The sequence below is a fragment of the Bolinopsis microptera genome, chromosome 7 (assembly GCF_026151205.1).
Source record: "Bolinopsis microptera isolate Bmic1 chromosome 7, MBARI_Bmic_1.0, whole genome shotgun sequence".
Classification (NCBI taxonomy): Eukaryota; Metazoa; Ctenophora; class Tentaculata; order Lobata; family Bolinopsidae; genus Bolinopsis; species Bolinopsis microptera.
The window spans coordinates 5,114,677-5,133,661 of record NC_087078.1 but is presented as its reverse complement, the minus strand read 5'-3'; the positions used below and the strand labels follow the sequence as shown (position 1 = coordinate 5,133,661).

The 18,985-nt window shown below is 37.4% G+C and overlaps 2 protein-coding genes across 2 annotated transcripts in view; both read right to left on the bottom strand.

Annotated features, from left to right (window-relative positions):
- Positions 1 to 723: 723 nt before the first annotated feature.
- Positions 724 to 10,668, bottom strand: LOC134818946 (zinc transporter ZIP9-like). The gene is made up of 8 exons (XM_063828681.1): positions 10,558 to 10,668; positions 5,424 to 5,553; positions 5,085 to 5,243; positions 4,896 to 4,943; positions 4,444 to 4,592; positions 2,185 to 2,277; positions 1,855 to 1,962; positions 724 to 1,491 (listed from the first exon to the last, which is right to left on the bottom strand). The coding sequence occupies exons 1-8, from the start codon at positions 10,657 to 10,659 to the stop codon at positions 1,345 to 1,347; spliced, it is 936 nt and encodes a 311-aa protein (XP_063684751.1). The 5' UTR covers positions 10,660 to 10,668; the 3' UTR covers positions 724 to 1,344.
- Positions 10,669 to 11,107: 439 nt separating this feature from the next.
- The window catches only part of LOC134818949 (uncharacterized), a 51,791-nt gene continuing 43,913 nt past the window's right edge, over positions 11,108 to 18,985 (bottom strand). The window contains exons 4-5 of the mRNA XM_063828683.1: positions 11,777 to 11,925; positions 11,108 to 11,457 (exon numbers count right to left, since the gene is read on the bottom strand). Coding sequence (XP_063684753.1) covers positions 11,422 to 11,457; positions 11,777 to 11,925 — 185 coding nt within the window. The 3' untranslated portion in view covers positions 11,108 to 11,421. The remainder of the gene's footprint in view (positions 11,458 to 11,776; positions 11,926 to 18,985) is intronic.

The following is an 18,985-nucleotide window of genomic DNA, read 5'->3' as shown; positions in this document are numbered from 1 at the left end:
CAATGAAAGTTTCCATTTTGATATTTTGTGTTCTACATCCCCAGATAATATTAGAAAGTCAGAACAGTTTTATATTAACAAATTGAAGACACTTTATCCGTTTGGCCTGAACAATGTGAATTCCGTTTCTGGAAGCTAATTTTTCATGGTGTCCCGAATTTTATTTTTAAATCGTCCATTTTTTGTTTATATATGCAGTCTATCAATTTTTGAATTGCGTCTTTTTGATTTAATGAACTACTGCAGACTCCACATTATTATAGTATATGCGATTAATTTTGTTCCGATTTTAAACTATTCCATTTTTACGAGATGCTAAATTAATTTTTTGAGACTTTACTACATTTTTGATGAGAATTTTTGACATTTTCAAACTAACCATTGATATTCTCAGATTATGTGACTGATTAAATGCTGAAGATAAAAGAAATATATTCATTTTGCTAAGATTATGTTTGCGTTTCATTGCTCAACAGCTGTTCGAAGGATCAAATATAAGAATATAATATAATTATATTTATAACAATGACTCATAATTGCACTTCCTCTTCGATCCTGTGCTCATTAAAACAATCTTATATCTTTTCAAAACTATTCCTGACTATTACAGGTTCTTGTTAAATAATGATCGCAGACAATTACAGAATCAAACATTTCATACTCAACACCTTCAAAACATTATAACCCAAAAGAAATAAATAAAATCTAATTTAAAATTTAAAATTCATTCGTTTAGCTCATCACTGATGATAATTTGGTAACTTTTATCATTCATCATGGCAATTATCAATCCCCAAATGTGGCACATTTCATGAATTGCGTCTAGAAGTACAAACAATACCTAATGATAAGGTTGCTCCTAATATCAACGAACAGCGAAATTTAGTGTTTAAAAACTTAAAATGACTTTGATAACGTGAAAATTAAATTTGCAGCTTTACAATATAAATTATACACGATGATTAACGTTGATTACAAAAATGAATATAATGTAAGTAATCGAACAAAAAGAGAGGACATTTTTGATAAAAAATAGATTTAATGTTCGATGAACAACCCCTAAAATAATATCCGCAGTATGCTGTTATTACTTCTTTAAAAATATTTCAACTCCTATGCAATACACCTATAATACCTATTAAGTTTGCAGTTTTTCAGGTTAAAGTAATCATCAGGAGCTACATCATACATCGCTAACATGCTTCTAATTCTAGTAAGAAATGAGGACCTATTCTAAAATGATCCCTGTTCGAACTTAACTCAACTAATAACAGTTTTTAAATACTGAAAAGTAACCCTGATCGAGTATAAGACCAGTATCTGCCCTATAAGCAGGACAGAAAACTAATGATGATGTGACATGTTTAGTAAAACTGGAAGAAAAGTCCCGCAGCACAGGGATGCAAGATTAGTCCATTTTATACGAGCTCCACTTTTTTGAATCGTCATCTCTTGTTCTGATAATGTTATCACGCTGTCGGTTCGTGCAGCCTGGAATTGCAAAGAGCTTTATAAAACACAAGAAGTGTTGAATCACAGAAGAAACTCAGCTCTTCTTAATGTTACAAAAACTTCAGCCAGTTTTTATCTTCGGCCGAAGTTTGTATACATGTTGTTGACAATAAGATATTGTTCACAATTTACAAAAGCCACATTTTAGCTATTTAAGGCCCCCATCACCCCGTAACTGATGGTACCTTAATGTAACCAGAAGGTAAACCATTTCGGCCTAAGTTGGCTACATCTTGTAATAACAGTTAACTAATCGCATACTAACAAGTTCCATCAATCAAACTTAAGAGCCTCAGAATACCTTTAAATTATTAAAAAAGGGTATATAAAAAAGGACTATACCTCTTGGCTGATTTCGGGTAAGACATGAACTGTGCTAACATAGAGGAAGGTTCCAGCACTGAACAACATTACCCAGCCCGTGCTGTACTCTGATATCCCACCACTCATCTGGGGCACACATTTGACAATTAGATATCTGTTTATCACGTGTTCACCACGTGTCAAGTACTTATTCGAAACAGTAAAGTTATGTGATTCAGTTTTTGATTGAGACTGGATTTTTCAGGCAGAATAATAATTATTAAAAGTATCGAGAGAATATCATGAAACTATAGCTATTATAGTTGTTGGAAAGGGAAAAAGCAGTTTTGTGAACAACCATTCACTCACAGTGGTTAATGATAGGAAAGTTAAGATTGCTGCAACAGGGGCAGCCACAGAGAATATTATCAGGACTTTTCGTACTCTAGTTCTATCTGCTCCCTGAAAATGAAAATAAGGATTTAATTTAAGTGCTTTAGAGTTTAGAAGTATCATCATTCATCAAGGTTCTTAAATTAATTCTAACACTGTCTGGATAATTTTGAAATTTCGTCTAGACAATCATATCAAGATTTTTGGCTGATTGTCTTAGATTGAAGCCCTATACTCGTCACTACTCACTAGTCTCGCAAGTCGTGTTACGTACCTTCGTACAGGAATTGAAAATAAGCGCAGCGTACGTACGTGCCGCGCGCATAGCGTCAGACCTAACAAGAACAAAAGTTGCACCGCGCGCTACGCGAAGTCAACAAATTTGCCACACAAGGGTGCCGTCGCAGCTATAAACAGCCTACATTCAAACTATAGGAGCCGCTTTACTATTGTTCGTTTTACATTTTCTCATAGATAGGGAAGATAACCTTTTAGACGTCTCAAAAATAATGATTTTTAGCATCAATTTTAGGACTGGAGAATGCAGTGACCGAAGTAAAAAGGAATTAACCGATCGTGGCCCGTGGCACAAATCTACGAATCATTAAAATATGATCCCGAACACCGGAAAGATTAGAAAAAGTTTACAATTATTGATTACCGCGAAAGGAGTCAACTAGTCAATTCTAATATTTTATTAGTCAACAGAAGTGTTTTGATATTAATTAGCTGTCTCTATCTTATCACATATGGCATTCGGATTGAAATTGAATGATCAGAGTTCTCAGATACGCAGGTATGCAGGCATTAACAGAATGAAATAGACATGTCACGTATCGAACAGATCATCATCCATCATAACCCCTGCCCGTAATAACTTCACATAGCTGCATTTCTAAAATGTCATTAGCGTAATCACTTCGAAACACCCTGGGCCTCCCACGACCCTATAAAGTGATTAAGTAATATGAAATGGCCCCTTAGGCCGAATGCTAAATATAATTACTATCTTGAGGAAAGTAAATTTTACAGTTACAATGTGAATGCAAACTACTTCACCAAATTTCATTTAAAAAATCGACAGTATAATTGAAAAAATTTGTTTTCCTATTAATCCAGGATCAAATTAAAATCCACTTAAGTAGATATTTTTTGCCACTTTTGATTTTACCCATTATTGTGCAGAAATTACAAGCTTTTTCAAATCCCCACCCTCTAAACTAAACTGTAAACAATTTCCAACAATTGCGGATGAGAAATTATTTTGTGCTCACCTCCAACTTTCACTAACTTTGTTATACGATATAAATATGTCTGTTCCGGTAATGCAAATGTCTGTTGCAAGGAGCCCATTAAGATATTCTGAGGTCCAAACTATCCAAATTAAAAGAAGACGGTAATCTTATAGTAGGTTGGAATGTGCTGGTATGTAATATGAATACCAATGTAACAAGCGCTAACACTACTATGGTTTTTTTAGTTTTACGAAATCAGAAATGCGTGATAAACTATTAAAATTACCTACTAAATACGTAATTAGCGACTTAAACCTTACCAAAAAAAGTGCAAACACTGTTCCGTAGATTCTAGTAATATAACTTTATCCGATTAAGTATCACTGCAAAATTGCAAACTGTGAAATATTAAACCTGCGAAATATTAAACCTGCGTCCGGTTATCCCACTGTATACCTACTTTCTCCACATATCTCATAATTTTCCCAAATCTCATTAAAGTCCTTTGGATCTGAAATTCATGCCACAGCGGTCACTCCTTTGTGCTTTTGTGACACTCAAAAGTCATAAGCCACCGCCTAATTACAGCCCATTAATTATTAATTAATCTCCAGGATCCGTATTCCATAATATACCCAAAGACCCAACATATTATGCACTTTCATAATACATTATTTTAAACCGCAATCCATTAAAGGCACTGCAAATTAGATAATACGAGCTCAGCTTGTAGCCCCTCCCTTGGAGGAAATATAGAGGCAATATAGAACCTGTTAATAACGATTAACACCATGTCAACAGGTTTTTATTTAATATTTTCAGTCTACTTTCTCTTTCCAGAAGAAGATAAGACTTTGAAATTTTAAACAAATTGTCACCATCACGACAATACCAGACGAGTACGGAGTATACTGTATACAAATTATATGTATCAATTTAAAATTGTTATCAATTTCCCTGAAGGTAAGTAAGATATAAAAAGTTAAAACTAGCGAGGCACCTCGTGTAAAAGGAATGAGGTCAGACCAAAAGCAGCGGGGGCTTTGTGGAGCATTATGGCAAGGAATATAATGAACTCTATTTCAGCTTTGTCAGTGAGAGAAGCCGCTCCCAGGGCGATACCATCTGCAGCCGCATGGACTACTAGTCCTGGAAATAGGATGTATATTGTACTCCACTAGAATATACAATTATTGTATATTGTAGACTGTAGTGGAGTACTACACTGTGTAGGGTATGGTAATTATACTGTGTAATGTAGTGGAGTACTACACTGTGTAGGGTATGGTAATTATACTGTGTAATGTAGTGGAGTACACTATGTATGCAATAGTTATTTTATTATATAGTGTTTACTGTTTAATACCTTCTCAAATGATAAAATATGATATAGCTCAACTCTTTCAAGAGCGGTAAATAATATGCAGAGTGGATATCAAAATCTAAATTTACCTATAATTGTAGATAACGATTTCTTGCCAAATCCACCTTCTGAGTTAACTGAAAAATATACAAAATTACCACCTTGATAACATCCTGATAGGTCAAGATGAAAGATCATAATTTTACAATCACGATACATCAGAAAATAAACCAAAAAACTCCTAAAATACTCCGTAAAAAAGGAGAACTAAAACATACCAGGTCCGTGAGTGTGGGAGTGACCTCCGTGTGCGCCACCAATCTGATCCACTAACAACATGAAGATGAACCCACACGTGAGTGCCATTCCCACTGAACTACTTGCATCGTGTGTTAACATTCCTTCCTTCTCCTGGCTTTCTACCAAACCTTCTCCTCCTGGAGAAGAGGATCATAAAGTTGGGAATATTTGATATTTTAGAAATCAGGAAAAGAGTTTTTGGAGTAATAATAATATCTGACTGTAGTAAATTATTATTACTTTCAGTCAGCTACTGCTACCTACAATAAACCAAATACATTAATTAATTAATTAATTAATTAATTAATTATAATTACCAGGGAGATCGTGGGAGTGGCCCTGGTGAGCACTAGAGATAAGTATTGTAACTCCCTCTGGAATGATAACAGCCAGTGCAGTACCCACCAGCAGACCTGCACCCAGAGACGACATCAGTTGCAGGTTACTCTGGGGAAGTGTGTGTTATTGGGTTACTATTCATGGTATTCATGGTATTTATGGTATTTATGGTTTCCATTATTTTGGCCTTCCTAAAATTGACAAAGCAGATAGTTTCAGTTAAAATACACTATACAGTAATCATATGGATATCACAGCAAATAGTTTACTGGAAGATAGATGCTATCAAAGAATTCTCTAGTCAGTTGGTAATGGGCTTGAATTCACAGATTCATAGTACACAAAAACTAAAATCAGTTCAACAAAGATAAAGGAAGTCACAAACATGATTAGTTCGAACTAAATTTGAAAGACGTTTCCACAGAAACAAAATTTTGCTGCGGATAGATAACGTGGTGATATGTCCAAATTAATAAACAGGAACGTCCAAATGAATGAAGAAAACGTACTGCCAGCATAAGTCCTGTTAGTCTACTTTAATTTATCACATTATCGAATTGCTGCACTACTTAACAATTTCACTCAAGAACAGAACAAGACCGACAAAACAAGCATGTAGCTGACAGAACAAACTGCGGAAATGGTCACCTTATAAATCCACCATAATAACCTGTAAACTAAATTCGAACAAATTTCAGCCTAAGTTATACCTAAATAATATCACGTATAATTTTAATTCATCATGAGCCTCAATATTAGTCCAGCATCTATGTCCATTGTCCATCACTCTTCGAATGAGCTGATTGGCTGATCACATCTTATCTAATCTAAGACGAGTTATCTCCGTTTCTCAGAATATTGCTTATTTTCTCAATTTAAATAGATGAAAATGAATTCTACAGTTACGTGATTATATCACATAACTGATTATGATAGTATAACTAATCACGGACGGGCGTTGATCACGCAAACAAACTGGACACGGACAATAATACAAGTACAAATTACACACCGTAAAGGGAATTATTGCTCCACAGTCGGTCGTCTTATTGTTAGATTTCACATGATTGAGTTAGAAACATATAGAAAACGTATTGGCTACTTTAATAATAGCCACTCAAACAAGAAGAGAACAAAGAATTCAGTAATACACTCCACACCCGTTCAAAACTCATTCAAACCACATCACATATGTCTTGCTTTTATGTACTGTTATTTCGTCCTTGTTATGTTACTCTGTTTTACCACCTGTATTTTGGAAAACCCACCTACAAACCCTGCTAAACTGATACAGCTTATTAAATCTCCACTCCTACTAAATATTAACAGTCTTGGTAATTTACTTTGCAATTTCTACCTTGTTATCTTTGGTATTGCAATTAGACGTACAATGAGTAGCTTATCTATTAGAGGTAAAACACTACATACGTTGTTTGTTAAATACAATTCCAAACGAGCCTTAATCCCATATCTACAAAATATAACTGCATCACTTTACCTTTGGATACTACTCATAAACTTTCTCCTTATCTTTATTTGTAACCCTAGCATGAAAAATCCAGGACCCCCGGGAAACTGCTCAGTTTTTTATTGTAACGTTCAGGGCTTGATCCCTTTTGGTGAACTTGGAGATGCAAATCCCACTCTCCACTCTACAAAAATTCACGAACTAAACCATTTTATTTATATCAATAAACCAGATATTGTAGTTTATAATGAAACATGGTTAAAGGACAATATCCATGATAGTGAAATCATCTCGACAGCTGATTACAAAGTATTTAGACTTGACCGTTCTAGCTTTACTCATCCCCCGGACCCCCAGAATAGTCGGAAATTCAGAGTAAATGGGGGTGGTGTCCTTATTGCCATAAAACATTGTCTTGACATAGAATCTAAAATCATTCCTGTCAAATGTAGAGCCGAGATTTTGAGTATTGAGCTTTCTGACAAGTTAGGAAGAAAATCCATATTAAGCTCGTTCTACAGAGTTGGCACACTTGGCAATGATAACCATGATAGAGTCAAGCAATACCTACATAACATCCGTAGGCGTAGAAGAGTACAGAGCATTACCTTGGTTGGTGATTTGAATATGCCCCAGGTCAGATGGGATGAGGGCTCCTCCTCTGTTCCTATTGAACAAGCATTCATTGATACGTTTAATGATTTATCTTTACAGCAGCTGGTAACAGACCCTACACATTACAGGGGAAATGTTCTAGATGTAGTTTTGACGGATAAGCCAGAAATTATATCAGAATTAATTGTTGACAGTAAACATGGTATTTGTGGGTCGGATCACTATGCGATAAGATTTGACATAAGACTTAACGCTAGAAAGAAAAAGTCTACCAAACGAAAAATCTATAGCTTCAAAAGGGCCAATTGGACCAATTTAAATAATGCACTGAATTCTGAAAACTGGGAACATCTACTTAGTGGTAAACCAGTCGAAGAGGCCTGGTCAGTTTTCAATACTATTTTCACTTCTCATTGTAATTCACATATTCCTAAGATATCTGTCTCCGATGAATTTCAACCCCCATGGTTTGACTCAGATGTCTTTGATTTATGTAGAAAAAAGGAGCGACTACATGACGAATGGAAACAGTCTTCTAATCCAAAAAATATTTAAAATTTTCCAAAGCTAGGAGGGATTTTAAAAATCTCGTTGATGCAAAATTGGACGCAAACTTTGAAGATGATGATAACAGAAATCTCATTAACAAAAAGTTCTGGTCTTTTGTGAAATCTAAATCAAACTCTAATCGCATTCCTGAAACAGTCAGCTACAATGGTTGCCTACGGTCCGATCCGCAAGGACAGTGTGAGTTATTCAATAAATATTTTAACGAACAGTTTACAGAGGGTAGTGATTATGATATAGATATTGACTTTTCCAGTGACCGTGATTTTCAGGTCAATTTCGACACTTGTAAAATCAAAGGTTTACTTGAAAATATTGATCCAAGTAAAGCGCAAGGGGCCGACAATATCCATGGAAGAATTTTAAAGTACTGTTCAGTGAGCCTGTCTAAGCCTCCTGCTATCCTTTTTGAAGCTTCTTATAAAACTGGATGTATTCCAGCAGATTGGAAAATGGCAAACGTTGTTCCAGTTCATAAAAAAGGCTCTAAAATTGAAGTTAACAACTATAGGCCAATTTCTCTGACAAGCATTATTATGAAAGTTTACGAAAAAGTAATCCGGGATGAATTGCTCAATCGATGTGATCATCTTATTGATCAACGTCAACATGGTTTTATGAGTAGGAAATCATGTACAACTCAGCTAGTAAATTTCTGTGACAGCTTAGCCCTATCTCTCAATGACAATGTTCGCACTGACATACTATACTTTGATTTCCAAAAAGCTTTTGATTCTGTCAACCACGACATAATTCTGTTGAAGCTCAAAGAACAATATAACATTGATGCATCTCTACTGAGATTCTTCAAGTGCTACCTTGAAAACAGATACCAAAGGGTTGTTATTGGAAATAAAATGTCTGCTCCCTGTCAGGTTAGATCAGGTGTCCCCCAGGGCTCAATTTTAGGGCCTACTTTATTTATACTTTTTCTTAATGACATTACAGAGGATTTGTCACCGGAAACAAATATAACCATGTATGCTGATGATACAAAAATATGGCGTAGAATCACGTCCCAGGATGACCATTGGCTGCTCCAGCGGGATATTAACAGTCTTCAAAATTGGGCTCATCACAGGGACAAAAGGATTTCGCGGCATGTACGAAATCGCGAAATTTCCCATTCTCCGCGACAAATTTTATGTGTAGTTTAATGTATAGCCTGTTAAATTTCGCGGTACCGCGAAATTTGGCCAAAATAATCGCGAAATCCTTTTGTCCCTGGCTCATCATAATAAGATGGTGTTTCACCCTTCAAAAAGTCACGTTCTTTCTATTACCCGAGCATATTCTATGAATCGTAGTGTTAATTTTGTGTACTCAATGAATGAAACGGCTATCGAATACACAGACATTGAAAAAGATCTTGGAGTACATATCAATAGTAAGTTAGATTGGTCACATCACTGTGATATGATATACTCTAAGGCTAGTCAGAGGTTAGGCCTTCTAAAAAGAACATGTTACTTCACCAAGAACACTAAAAAACGTCGGGCCTTCTATCTATCTCAGGTTAGAAGTCATTTCGAACACTGCACAATTGTCTGGCGGCCTCATTCAGAAACCTCGGTGGAGAAACTTGAATCGATACAAAAAAGAGGTATCAAGTGGATCCTTAATGATATTTACTTGAGCCTTAGGGACAAAAAAAGGTATTTCATAGCGTGTAAGGAACTAAATATCCTTCCACTCTCGGTAAGGTTTGATTACAAGGATATATTATATTTTCATAATATTTTTTATGACATGTCAGTTGTGACATTTCCACCTTACTTACGACGTTTCATGGGAAGTAGGTTAAGGCGATCACATCTAGACGATCTCAGTATGATTAGTGACATTTCTCCTCAAGTTCCACAAAACCTTACGTCAAGCCAGACCAGATGTTCAGGCATATCTAAGTCTTACTTTTACAGAGCACACATTCTTTGGAATAAACTCCCTTATGAATTAAGGGAAATCTCAAGGCCATCCGTGTTTAAAACCCATTTAATTAAGTACCTCTGGACAGTTCTAAACGACCATATAACATCCTCTGACAGTTAAACAATTTACCTTAATGTAACTATATTGTCTAAATATAAATTGATATGAAGTATAATTAATAAAATATGTTAAATAAAGTGTGTGTGTTTATAATTATGATTTATGGTACATTGTTATTTATTATATTTATATTTTAGGCTGTAACCTTATTAATTCAATGGAATAAACCTAGCATGCCTTGGTTGCAGCATCGCTTCACTTATAGGTGCATTTAGGGCCCGATGTAATTGCTATGATCAGTTTACTGGTCAACTGGTGTTTCGGTGTCCCTTATTTTGTTTACACTCGGTCACTTGTCAAGGCATGTAAGGTCATTCGGCGATATTTTCTTTGAAATAAAATGATGTATTTGTGTAACAATTTGAAAGTTTATTGATAAAAAAAAAAAAAAATTAATTCTTTCTGGAGCTTACTTCGCTCAAAGTCATACTCAGGGGAACCATTCCTGCGCAGAAACAGCCAATCAACATCGAGATACTGAAGAGCAGCAACTGTCCAAATTCCGTAAATGCCATCACCGTTCCTATAAAGGATATATTTATTATGATCAACTAGTAAAATGTATCTTTATTCTCCACAATTGATATGACATTATTAATTATAATAATTTATCAGTTTCTAGGTCTCCAACTTCAGCAGTTGATTTGAATTGACATATTCATGAAATTCCTGCAAGTTAATAAATTTGAGGATCTTGTATTCCGGAGTTACATGTAAGTAAAAAATTAGAGCCTAAAGAAGTCTATTCAGTGCGAAAAAACCATAACAGCTTAGTCAATCAAAATTGAAATGAATTAAATATTAATATCCGTTCATTCAGTATTGGAATTTTCATAGAATTTGCCAAGTCGAACACTACGTACCCAAGAGATGGGAAACGTCCTCGCTTTGCAGGAATTACAAGTATGGGCTTGGCAGGAGATAGTAGTTCAATGAGTAATTGAATGAGTAAAACAACGGTAATTTATATCTAACAAGTGAAACAGAATCTTGACATTAATAAATTAGATACCACCAATATTGTAAAGTATTTAATACTCAAAGGGATGGGAAATATAAACTTACAAATAAAAATCATATAAAAACATCCCAATAAATCCTCTTTGATGAGGCAGATAGATCTGCAGTCCGAATGGTCATAACCATAGTGTACACACTATTTGGTCTACTTTAAAGATTGTTCAAAGTGTCATAATACGAAAGGAATGTTTACAAGTTATTTTGTTCTTAAATAAAATTAAACTGATTAAGATTTATCCATTTTGATGTTGGTGGTGTTATCTGATCTCATCATTAACACTACTTGTAGCGTCCTGAAACATCATACAATTTTAAGTTGGTAATTTCACACGATACTTTTAACAATCTCATTTATTATATTAATTTAATACAAGTCAATCTATTATATTATAATAAATCTATGTTTTCGAAAATCCAATCAATCAAAATAGGTAAGTAAGGGGGCACCATTGGTTTTGGCAGGTTGCATATTTATTTATTTATGTTTTAATTAAAAAATAAATAAATAAATAGGTAAGTATTAACTAACTAACGTAGTAATAACTAATAAATAAATAAATAAATAGGTAAGTATTAACTAACTAACGTAGTAATAACGACGTATGAACTAACCGATAACTGCATCACTTGTTTGACTTTTTTAGCTCGTTGTATAGCATTGGCAAAGACTTTATGATAAAAGAGTATACTCTGAGAAGAGTCGTCATTCCCGGGAATCACGTACGTAAGGTTAGTAGGGTCCACGTCGCTATCCAGGATACCTAATGCAAATAATAAATTATATAATATACGTATAATGATTCAAAATATACGTACTGTACTTCTAAATCTGTTATACTCCCTATTAATATAATATTATACTATTTACAGCTCAACGATACCGGCGAGAGAATTTAATCAATTTAATTTATATAAACAGCTCGTTATCCGAAACTCAGTATTGAAACCATGAAATTATTCCTTTGTACAGATCACTAGTCGACAGCTGTAGACTGTAGTCACTAGTCGACAGCTTATAGCTGTAGTCAAAAGCTTATAGCTGTAGTCAGTGACATAACACTGTCAGTCCGCTAGCTATTTTGCACACACTACAATTAGTGATCATGACGACAGATTAATGTGCCCAACATTGCATTGTCCATTTATTATTGAAAATTTGGAGATTTTCATAGCTCTAACCATCCTTAGAATAATAGTTGCCAATTAAATGAAATGTACTTTTGAACAGCATCAAACCATCCTTACACGGTACTAACGAACAGGCTTGTCCGTCGTGGCTAAATGGATCGGCGGCGGCGTTTCACTAAAATTACACCGGCGGCGGCGGCGTACGCCGGCGTGAGCCGTGAAATCAAGGCCAACTAAATTGAGGTCTATGAGATATGAATATGATCATGTACTTAATTTGGGTAATTTAGACTTAACTTATATTGTTATGGTATTATCTGCTATCAAATAAAACTTGAGACAAATTGATACAATTATTTTATTTAAGGTAAAGTACATAAACAATAAATTTTTGCTGAACTCAATGGATCTCTCAATCTTTTTTGTTGGAAACAAAATCATAGTTTTTAGAACAAAATTAAACAGTGTATATTTGAAATTCTTAACATTCATCCTAGATCGCTGACTAGAAAGAATTAAACCTGCAGCCGACCAGGTTCTTTCAATTTCCGCACTACTGGCAGGTATACAATGCACTATTCTTACTATGTTTGAGAGTATTGGGAAAGTTTTTTGCCTATCGGCCCAAAATCTTAGAAGTTCGAATTGTAAAATTTCTTCTTCAGTCAAACTTATGAGTAGGTATCTGCTCAGTTCTTCTGATAATCAATATTGTTAAGTTAGCTAAAGGTGTGTATCATGTGTGTGTTGCCCCTAGCCACTAATTGCTATCAGTAACACTGATATCTTCAAATGAAGACAGAATTATTTTGAAGTCAGAAAATGCACGCCGTACGCCGATGTACGCCGGGGTGTATCGGCGGCGTTCGGCGTGGAAAAATCACCCGGCGGCGGCGGCGTTCGGCGGCGGCGGACAAGCCTGCTAACGAATAACCAATTGTAATGAGTTCTAATGTACACTGATTTTATAACGTTTACCGTCTTAGCTTATTGTCCGTGTGTGTAGATAAGATAAATAGTGAAGTGTGAAAACCGCCAGTATTTATTCACCACTCAAACCTTTTATTGAGTTAAGTTATGTTATGTTGAGTTATGTAACGTTAGGTTACGCTAAAGCGTTTACACTCGCAACATTATTTATTACGCTACTATGTTTTTGAACTCTGCTGATGATAAACCTGATAATTGATATATCACAAAGGAAAACTGCAGCTGGGAAAATTTTGATAAAACAGATAATATTACAAAATTTTGGTATCGTATCATTAATTATATACTAGCAGGAACCCGTATAATATAACCCTAAACGGTGTCAAGACTCAAGAGACTAAAATAATTATTACCTATTTAATTGGCGTTTTTGACACCACTTGAGGGTCCAAATTTTGGGCTCTAAAATCATTATTCCTTGGCCAATTTTTTATTTTTTCATACTGATTTGGAGGCCATTAAAGCATTTGACCCTTCAAAAAAGTTTCAGTTGTATATCTTTTACAGTTTTTGCAGAAAGTCGCGTTAAAGTTGATGCCGTGGTGTCAGTAAAATGGCACAGATATTATATATCGTCTCGCTTTATATATAGTAAGATGATTCAAGAACACACATCTAAATATTTGTAGGTTAGATTAGTTAAAGAATACAAAGCTACTCGAAAACGGTAAATTGGTCTTACATTTTCAAATGAGCACTCTATAAAATCAGTACGGAACTAAGGGTCAGAAATTACAGTTGAGTGTTGAGACATCACTTCTATTGGGCCTCATAGAAACGTTTGTATTGTACGGTGTACACACACTTTCCTTCTCTTTACAAGAGATGTTGTCACACACTGAGATTATGAGTAAAGGGTACACTGAATGTGTTATAAATATGTAAAAAATGTACATTGTATAGACTGTACATTGTACAGTATATTTGATACGCTCTACCGTATACGTATCAAGTATAATCTACCTTACAAGACATATTTATAACGTACGAAATTTGACGGTTTTTGTTCAATTTCGCCATATTTTCGGACCGCCAAAATTTCGGTCGTCGCAAATTAGGCCGCCATAAATATGTCTTGTAAGGTATGGTGTTGTGCCAATAAGTACATTAGACCGATAATACTGTACATTGTGGTATTTGTAATTAAGAACATAAGGCTTGTATTGCTATGAAACAAAGCTATAATTATATCCCATGATTCAGAAGCCTCGCTAAACGGTTTATCCACTTTCACTTGTAGTGCTAAATTTGATTATAATCACAAAGAAATGCAAGAGTTGGGGTTTATAAATTGATCTGAGACCCCAATTCAATTTAGATAATTAAATTAGATATAACCTAGTATGAAAATTGATGTAAAATCAGCGGTAAAACAAGAGATAACTCTAACTATGGTGGGTACAAGGTATTTGTTGCAGTGTAGATATAGAAGGAGCTGCTAGCTTACCTATGGTGGGTACAAGGTATTTGTTGCAGTGTAGAAGGAACTGCTGGCTTACCTATGGTGGGTACAAGGTATTTGTTGCAGTGTAGAAGGAGCTGCTAGCTTACCTATGGTGGGTACAAGGTATTTGTTGCAGTGTAGAAGGAGCTGCTAGCTTACCTATGGTGGGTACAAGGTATTTGTTGCAGTGTAGAAGGAGCTGCTAGCTTACCTATGGTGGGTACAAGGTATTTGTTGCAGTGTAGCAGGAGCTGCTAGCTTACCTATGGTGGGTACAAGGTATTTGTTGCAGTGTAGAAGGAGCTGCTAGCTTACCTATGGTGGGTACAAGGTATTTGTTGCAGTGTAGAAGGAGCTGCTAGCTTACCTATGGTGGGTACAAGGTATTTGTTGCAGTGTAGAAGCAGCTGCTAGCTTACCTATGGTGGGTACAAGGTATTTGTTGCAGTGTAGCAGGAGCTGCTAGCTTACCTATGGTGGGTACAAGGTATTTGTTGCAGTGTAGAAGGAGCTGCTGGTTTACCTATGGTGGGTACAAGGTATTTGTTGCAGACTGCAGTGTAGAAGGAACTGCTGGCTTACCTATAGTAGGTACAAGGTATTTGTTGCAATGTAGAAGGAGTTGCTGGCTTACCTATGGTGGGTACAAGGTATTTGTTGCAGTGTAGAAGGAACTGCTGGCTTACCTATGGTGGGTACAAGGTATTTGTTGCAGTGTAGAAGGAGCTGCTAGCTTACCTATGGTGGGTACAAGGTATTTGTTGCAGTGTAGAAGGAACTGCTGGCTTACCTATGGTGGGTACAAGGTATTTGTTTGCAGTGTAGAAGGAGCTGCTGGCTTACCTATGGTGGCCGTGGGTACAAGGTATTTGTTGCAGTGTAGCAGGAGCTGCTGGCTTACCTATGGTGGGTACAAGGTATTTGTTGCAGTGTAGAAGGAGCTGCTAGCTTACCTATGGTGGGTACGAGGTATTTGTTGCAGTGTAGAAAGAGCTGCTAGCTTACCTATGGTGGGTACAAGGTATTTGTTGCAGTGTAGAAGGAACTGCTGGCTTACCTATGGTGGGTACAAGGTATTTGTTGCAGTGTAGAAGGAACTGCTGGCTTACCTATGGTGGGTACAAGGTATTTGTTGCAGTGTAGAAGGAACTGCTGGCTTACCTATGGTGGGTACAAGGTATTTGTTGCAGTGTAGAAGGAACTGCTGGTTTACCTATGGTGGGTACAAGGTATTTGTTGCAATGTAGAAGGAGTTGCTGGCTTACCTATGGTGGGTACAAGGTATTTGTTGCAGTGTAGAAGGAACTGCTGGCTTACCTATAGTAGGTACAAGGTATTTGTTGCTATGTAGAAGGAGTTGCTGGTTTACCTATGGTGGGTACAAGGTATTTGTTGCAGTGTAGAAGGAACTGCTGGCTTACCTATGGTGGGTACAAGGTATTTGTTGCAGTGTAGAAGGAGCTGCTGGCTTACCTATGGTGGGTACAAGGTATTTGTTGCAGTGTAGAAGGAGCTGCTAGCTTACCTATGGTGGGTACGAGGTATTTGTTGCAGTGTAGAAGGAGCTGCTAGCTTACCTATGGTGGGTACAAGGTATTTGTTGCAGTGTAGAAGGAACTGCTGGCTTACCTATGGTGGGTACAAGGTATTTGTTGCAGTGTAGAAGGAACTGCTGGCTTACCTATGGTGGGTACAAGGTATTTGTTGCAGTGTAGAAGGAACTGCTGGCTTACCTATGGTAGGTACAAGGTATTTGTTGCAGTGTAGAAGGAACTGCTGGCTTACCTATGGTGGGTACAAGGTATTTGTTGCAGTGTAGAAGGAGCTGCTAGCTTACCTATGGTGGGTACAAGGTATTTGTTGCAGTGTAGAAGGAACTGCTAGCTTACCTATGGTGGGTACAAGGTATTTGTTGCAGTGTAGCAGGAGCTGCTAGCTTACCTATGGTGGGTACAAGGTATTTGTTGCAGTGTAGAAGGAGCTGCTAGCTTACCTATGGTGGGTACAAGGTATTTGTTGCAGTGTAGAAGGAGCTGCTGGCTTACCTATGATGGGTACAAGGTATTTGTTGCAGTGTAGAAGGAGTTGCTGGCTTACCTATGGTGGGTACAAGGTATTTGTTGCAGTGTAGAAGGAGCTGCTAGCTTACCTATGGTGGGTACAAGGTATTTGTTGCAGTGTAGAAGGAGCTGCTAGCTTACCTATGGTGGGTACAAGGTATTTGTTGCAGTGTAGAAGGAGCTGCTAGCTTACCTATGGTGGGTACAAGGTATTTGTTGCAGTGTAGCAGGAGCTGCTAGCTTACCTATGGTGGGTACAAGGTATTTGTTGCAGTGTAGAAGGAGCTGCTGGTTTACCTATGGTGGGTACAAGGTATTTGTTGCAGACTGCAGTGTAGAAGGAACTGCTGGCTTACCTATAGTAGGTACAAGGTATTTGTTGCAATGTAGAAGGAGTTGCTGGCTTACCTATGGTGGGTACAAGGTATTTGTTGCAGTGTAGAAGGAACTGCTGGCTTACCTATGGTGGGTACAAGGTATTTGTTGCAGTGTAGAAGGAGCTGCTAGCTTACCTATGGTGGGTACAAGGTATTTGTTGCAGTGTAGAAGGAACTGCTGGCTTACCTATGGTAGGTACAAGGTATTTGTTGCAGTGTAGAAGGAACTGCTGGCTTACCTATGGTGGGTACAAGGTATTTGTTGCAGTGTAGAAGGAGCTGCTAGCTTACCTATGGTGGGTACAAGGTATTTGTTGCAGTGTAGCAGGAGCTGCTAGCTTACCTATGGTGGGTACAAGGTATTTGTTGCAGTGTAGAAGGAGCTGCTAGCTTACCTATGGTGGGTACAAGGTATTTGTTGCAGTGTAGAAGGAGCTGCTAGCTTACCTATGGTGGGTACAAGGTATTTGTTGCAGTGTAGCAGGAGCTGCTAGCTTACCTATGGTGGGTACAAGGTATTTGTTGCAGTGTAGAAGGAGCTGCTAGCTTACCTATGGTGGGTACAAGGTATTTGTTGCAGTGTAGAAGGAGCTGCTGGCTTACCTATGATGGGTACAAGGTATTTGTTGCAGTGTAGAAGGAGTTGCTGGCTTACCTATGGTGGGTACAAGGTATTTGTTGCAGTGTAGAAGGAGCTGCTAGCTTACCTATGGTGGGTACAAGGTATTTGTTGCAGTGTAGAAGGAGCTGCTAGCTTACCTATGGTGGGTACAAGGTATTTGTTGCAGTGTAGAAGGAGCTGCTAGCTTACCTATGGTGGGTACAAGGTATTTGTTGCAGTGTAGCAGGAGCTGCTAGCTTACCTATGGTGGGTACAAGGTATTTGTTGCAGTGTAGAAGGAGCTGCTGGTTTACCTATGGTGGGTACAAGGTATTTGTTGCAGACTGCAGTGTAGAAGGAACTGCTGGCTTACCTATAGTAGGTACAAGGTATTTGTTGCAATGTAGAAGGAGTTGCTGGCTTACCTATGGTGGGTACAAGGTATTTGTTGCAGTGTAGAAGGAACTGCTGGCTTACCTATGGTGGGTACAAGGTATTTGTTGCAGTGTAGAAGGAGCTGCTAGCTTACCTATGGTGGGTACAAGGTATTTGTTGCAGTGTAGAAGGAACTGCTGGCTTACCTATGGTGGGTACAAGGTATTTGTTTGCAGTGTAGAAGGAGCTGCTGGCTTACCTATGGTGGCCGTGGGTACAAGGTATTTGTTGCAGTGTAGCAGGAGCTGCTGGCTTACCTATGGTGGGTACAAGGTATTTGTTGCAGTGTAGAAGGAGCTGCTAGCTTACCTATGGTGGGTACGAGGTATTTGTTGCAGTGTAGAAAGAGCTGCTAGCTTACCTATGGTGGGTACAAGGTATTTGTTGCAGTGTAGAAGGAACTGCTGGCTTACCTATGGTGGGTACAAGGTATTTGTTGCAGTGTAGAAGGAACTGCTGGCTTACCTATGGTGGGTACAAGGTATTTGTTGCAGTGTAGAAGGAACTGCTGGCTTACCTATGGTGGGTACAAGGTATTTGTTGCAGTGTAGAAGGAACTGCTGGTTTACCTATGGTGGGTACAAGGTATTTGTTGCAATGTAGAAGGAGTTGCTGGCTTACCTATGGTGGGTACAAGGTATTTGTTGCAGTGTAGAAGGAACTGCTGGCTTACCTATAGTAGGTACAAGGTATTTGTTGCTATGTAGAAGGAGTTGCTGGTTTACCTATGGTGGGTACAAGGTATTTGTTGCAGTGTAGAAGGAACTGCTGGCTTACCTATGGTGG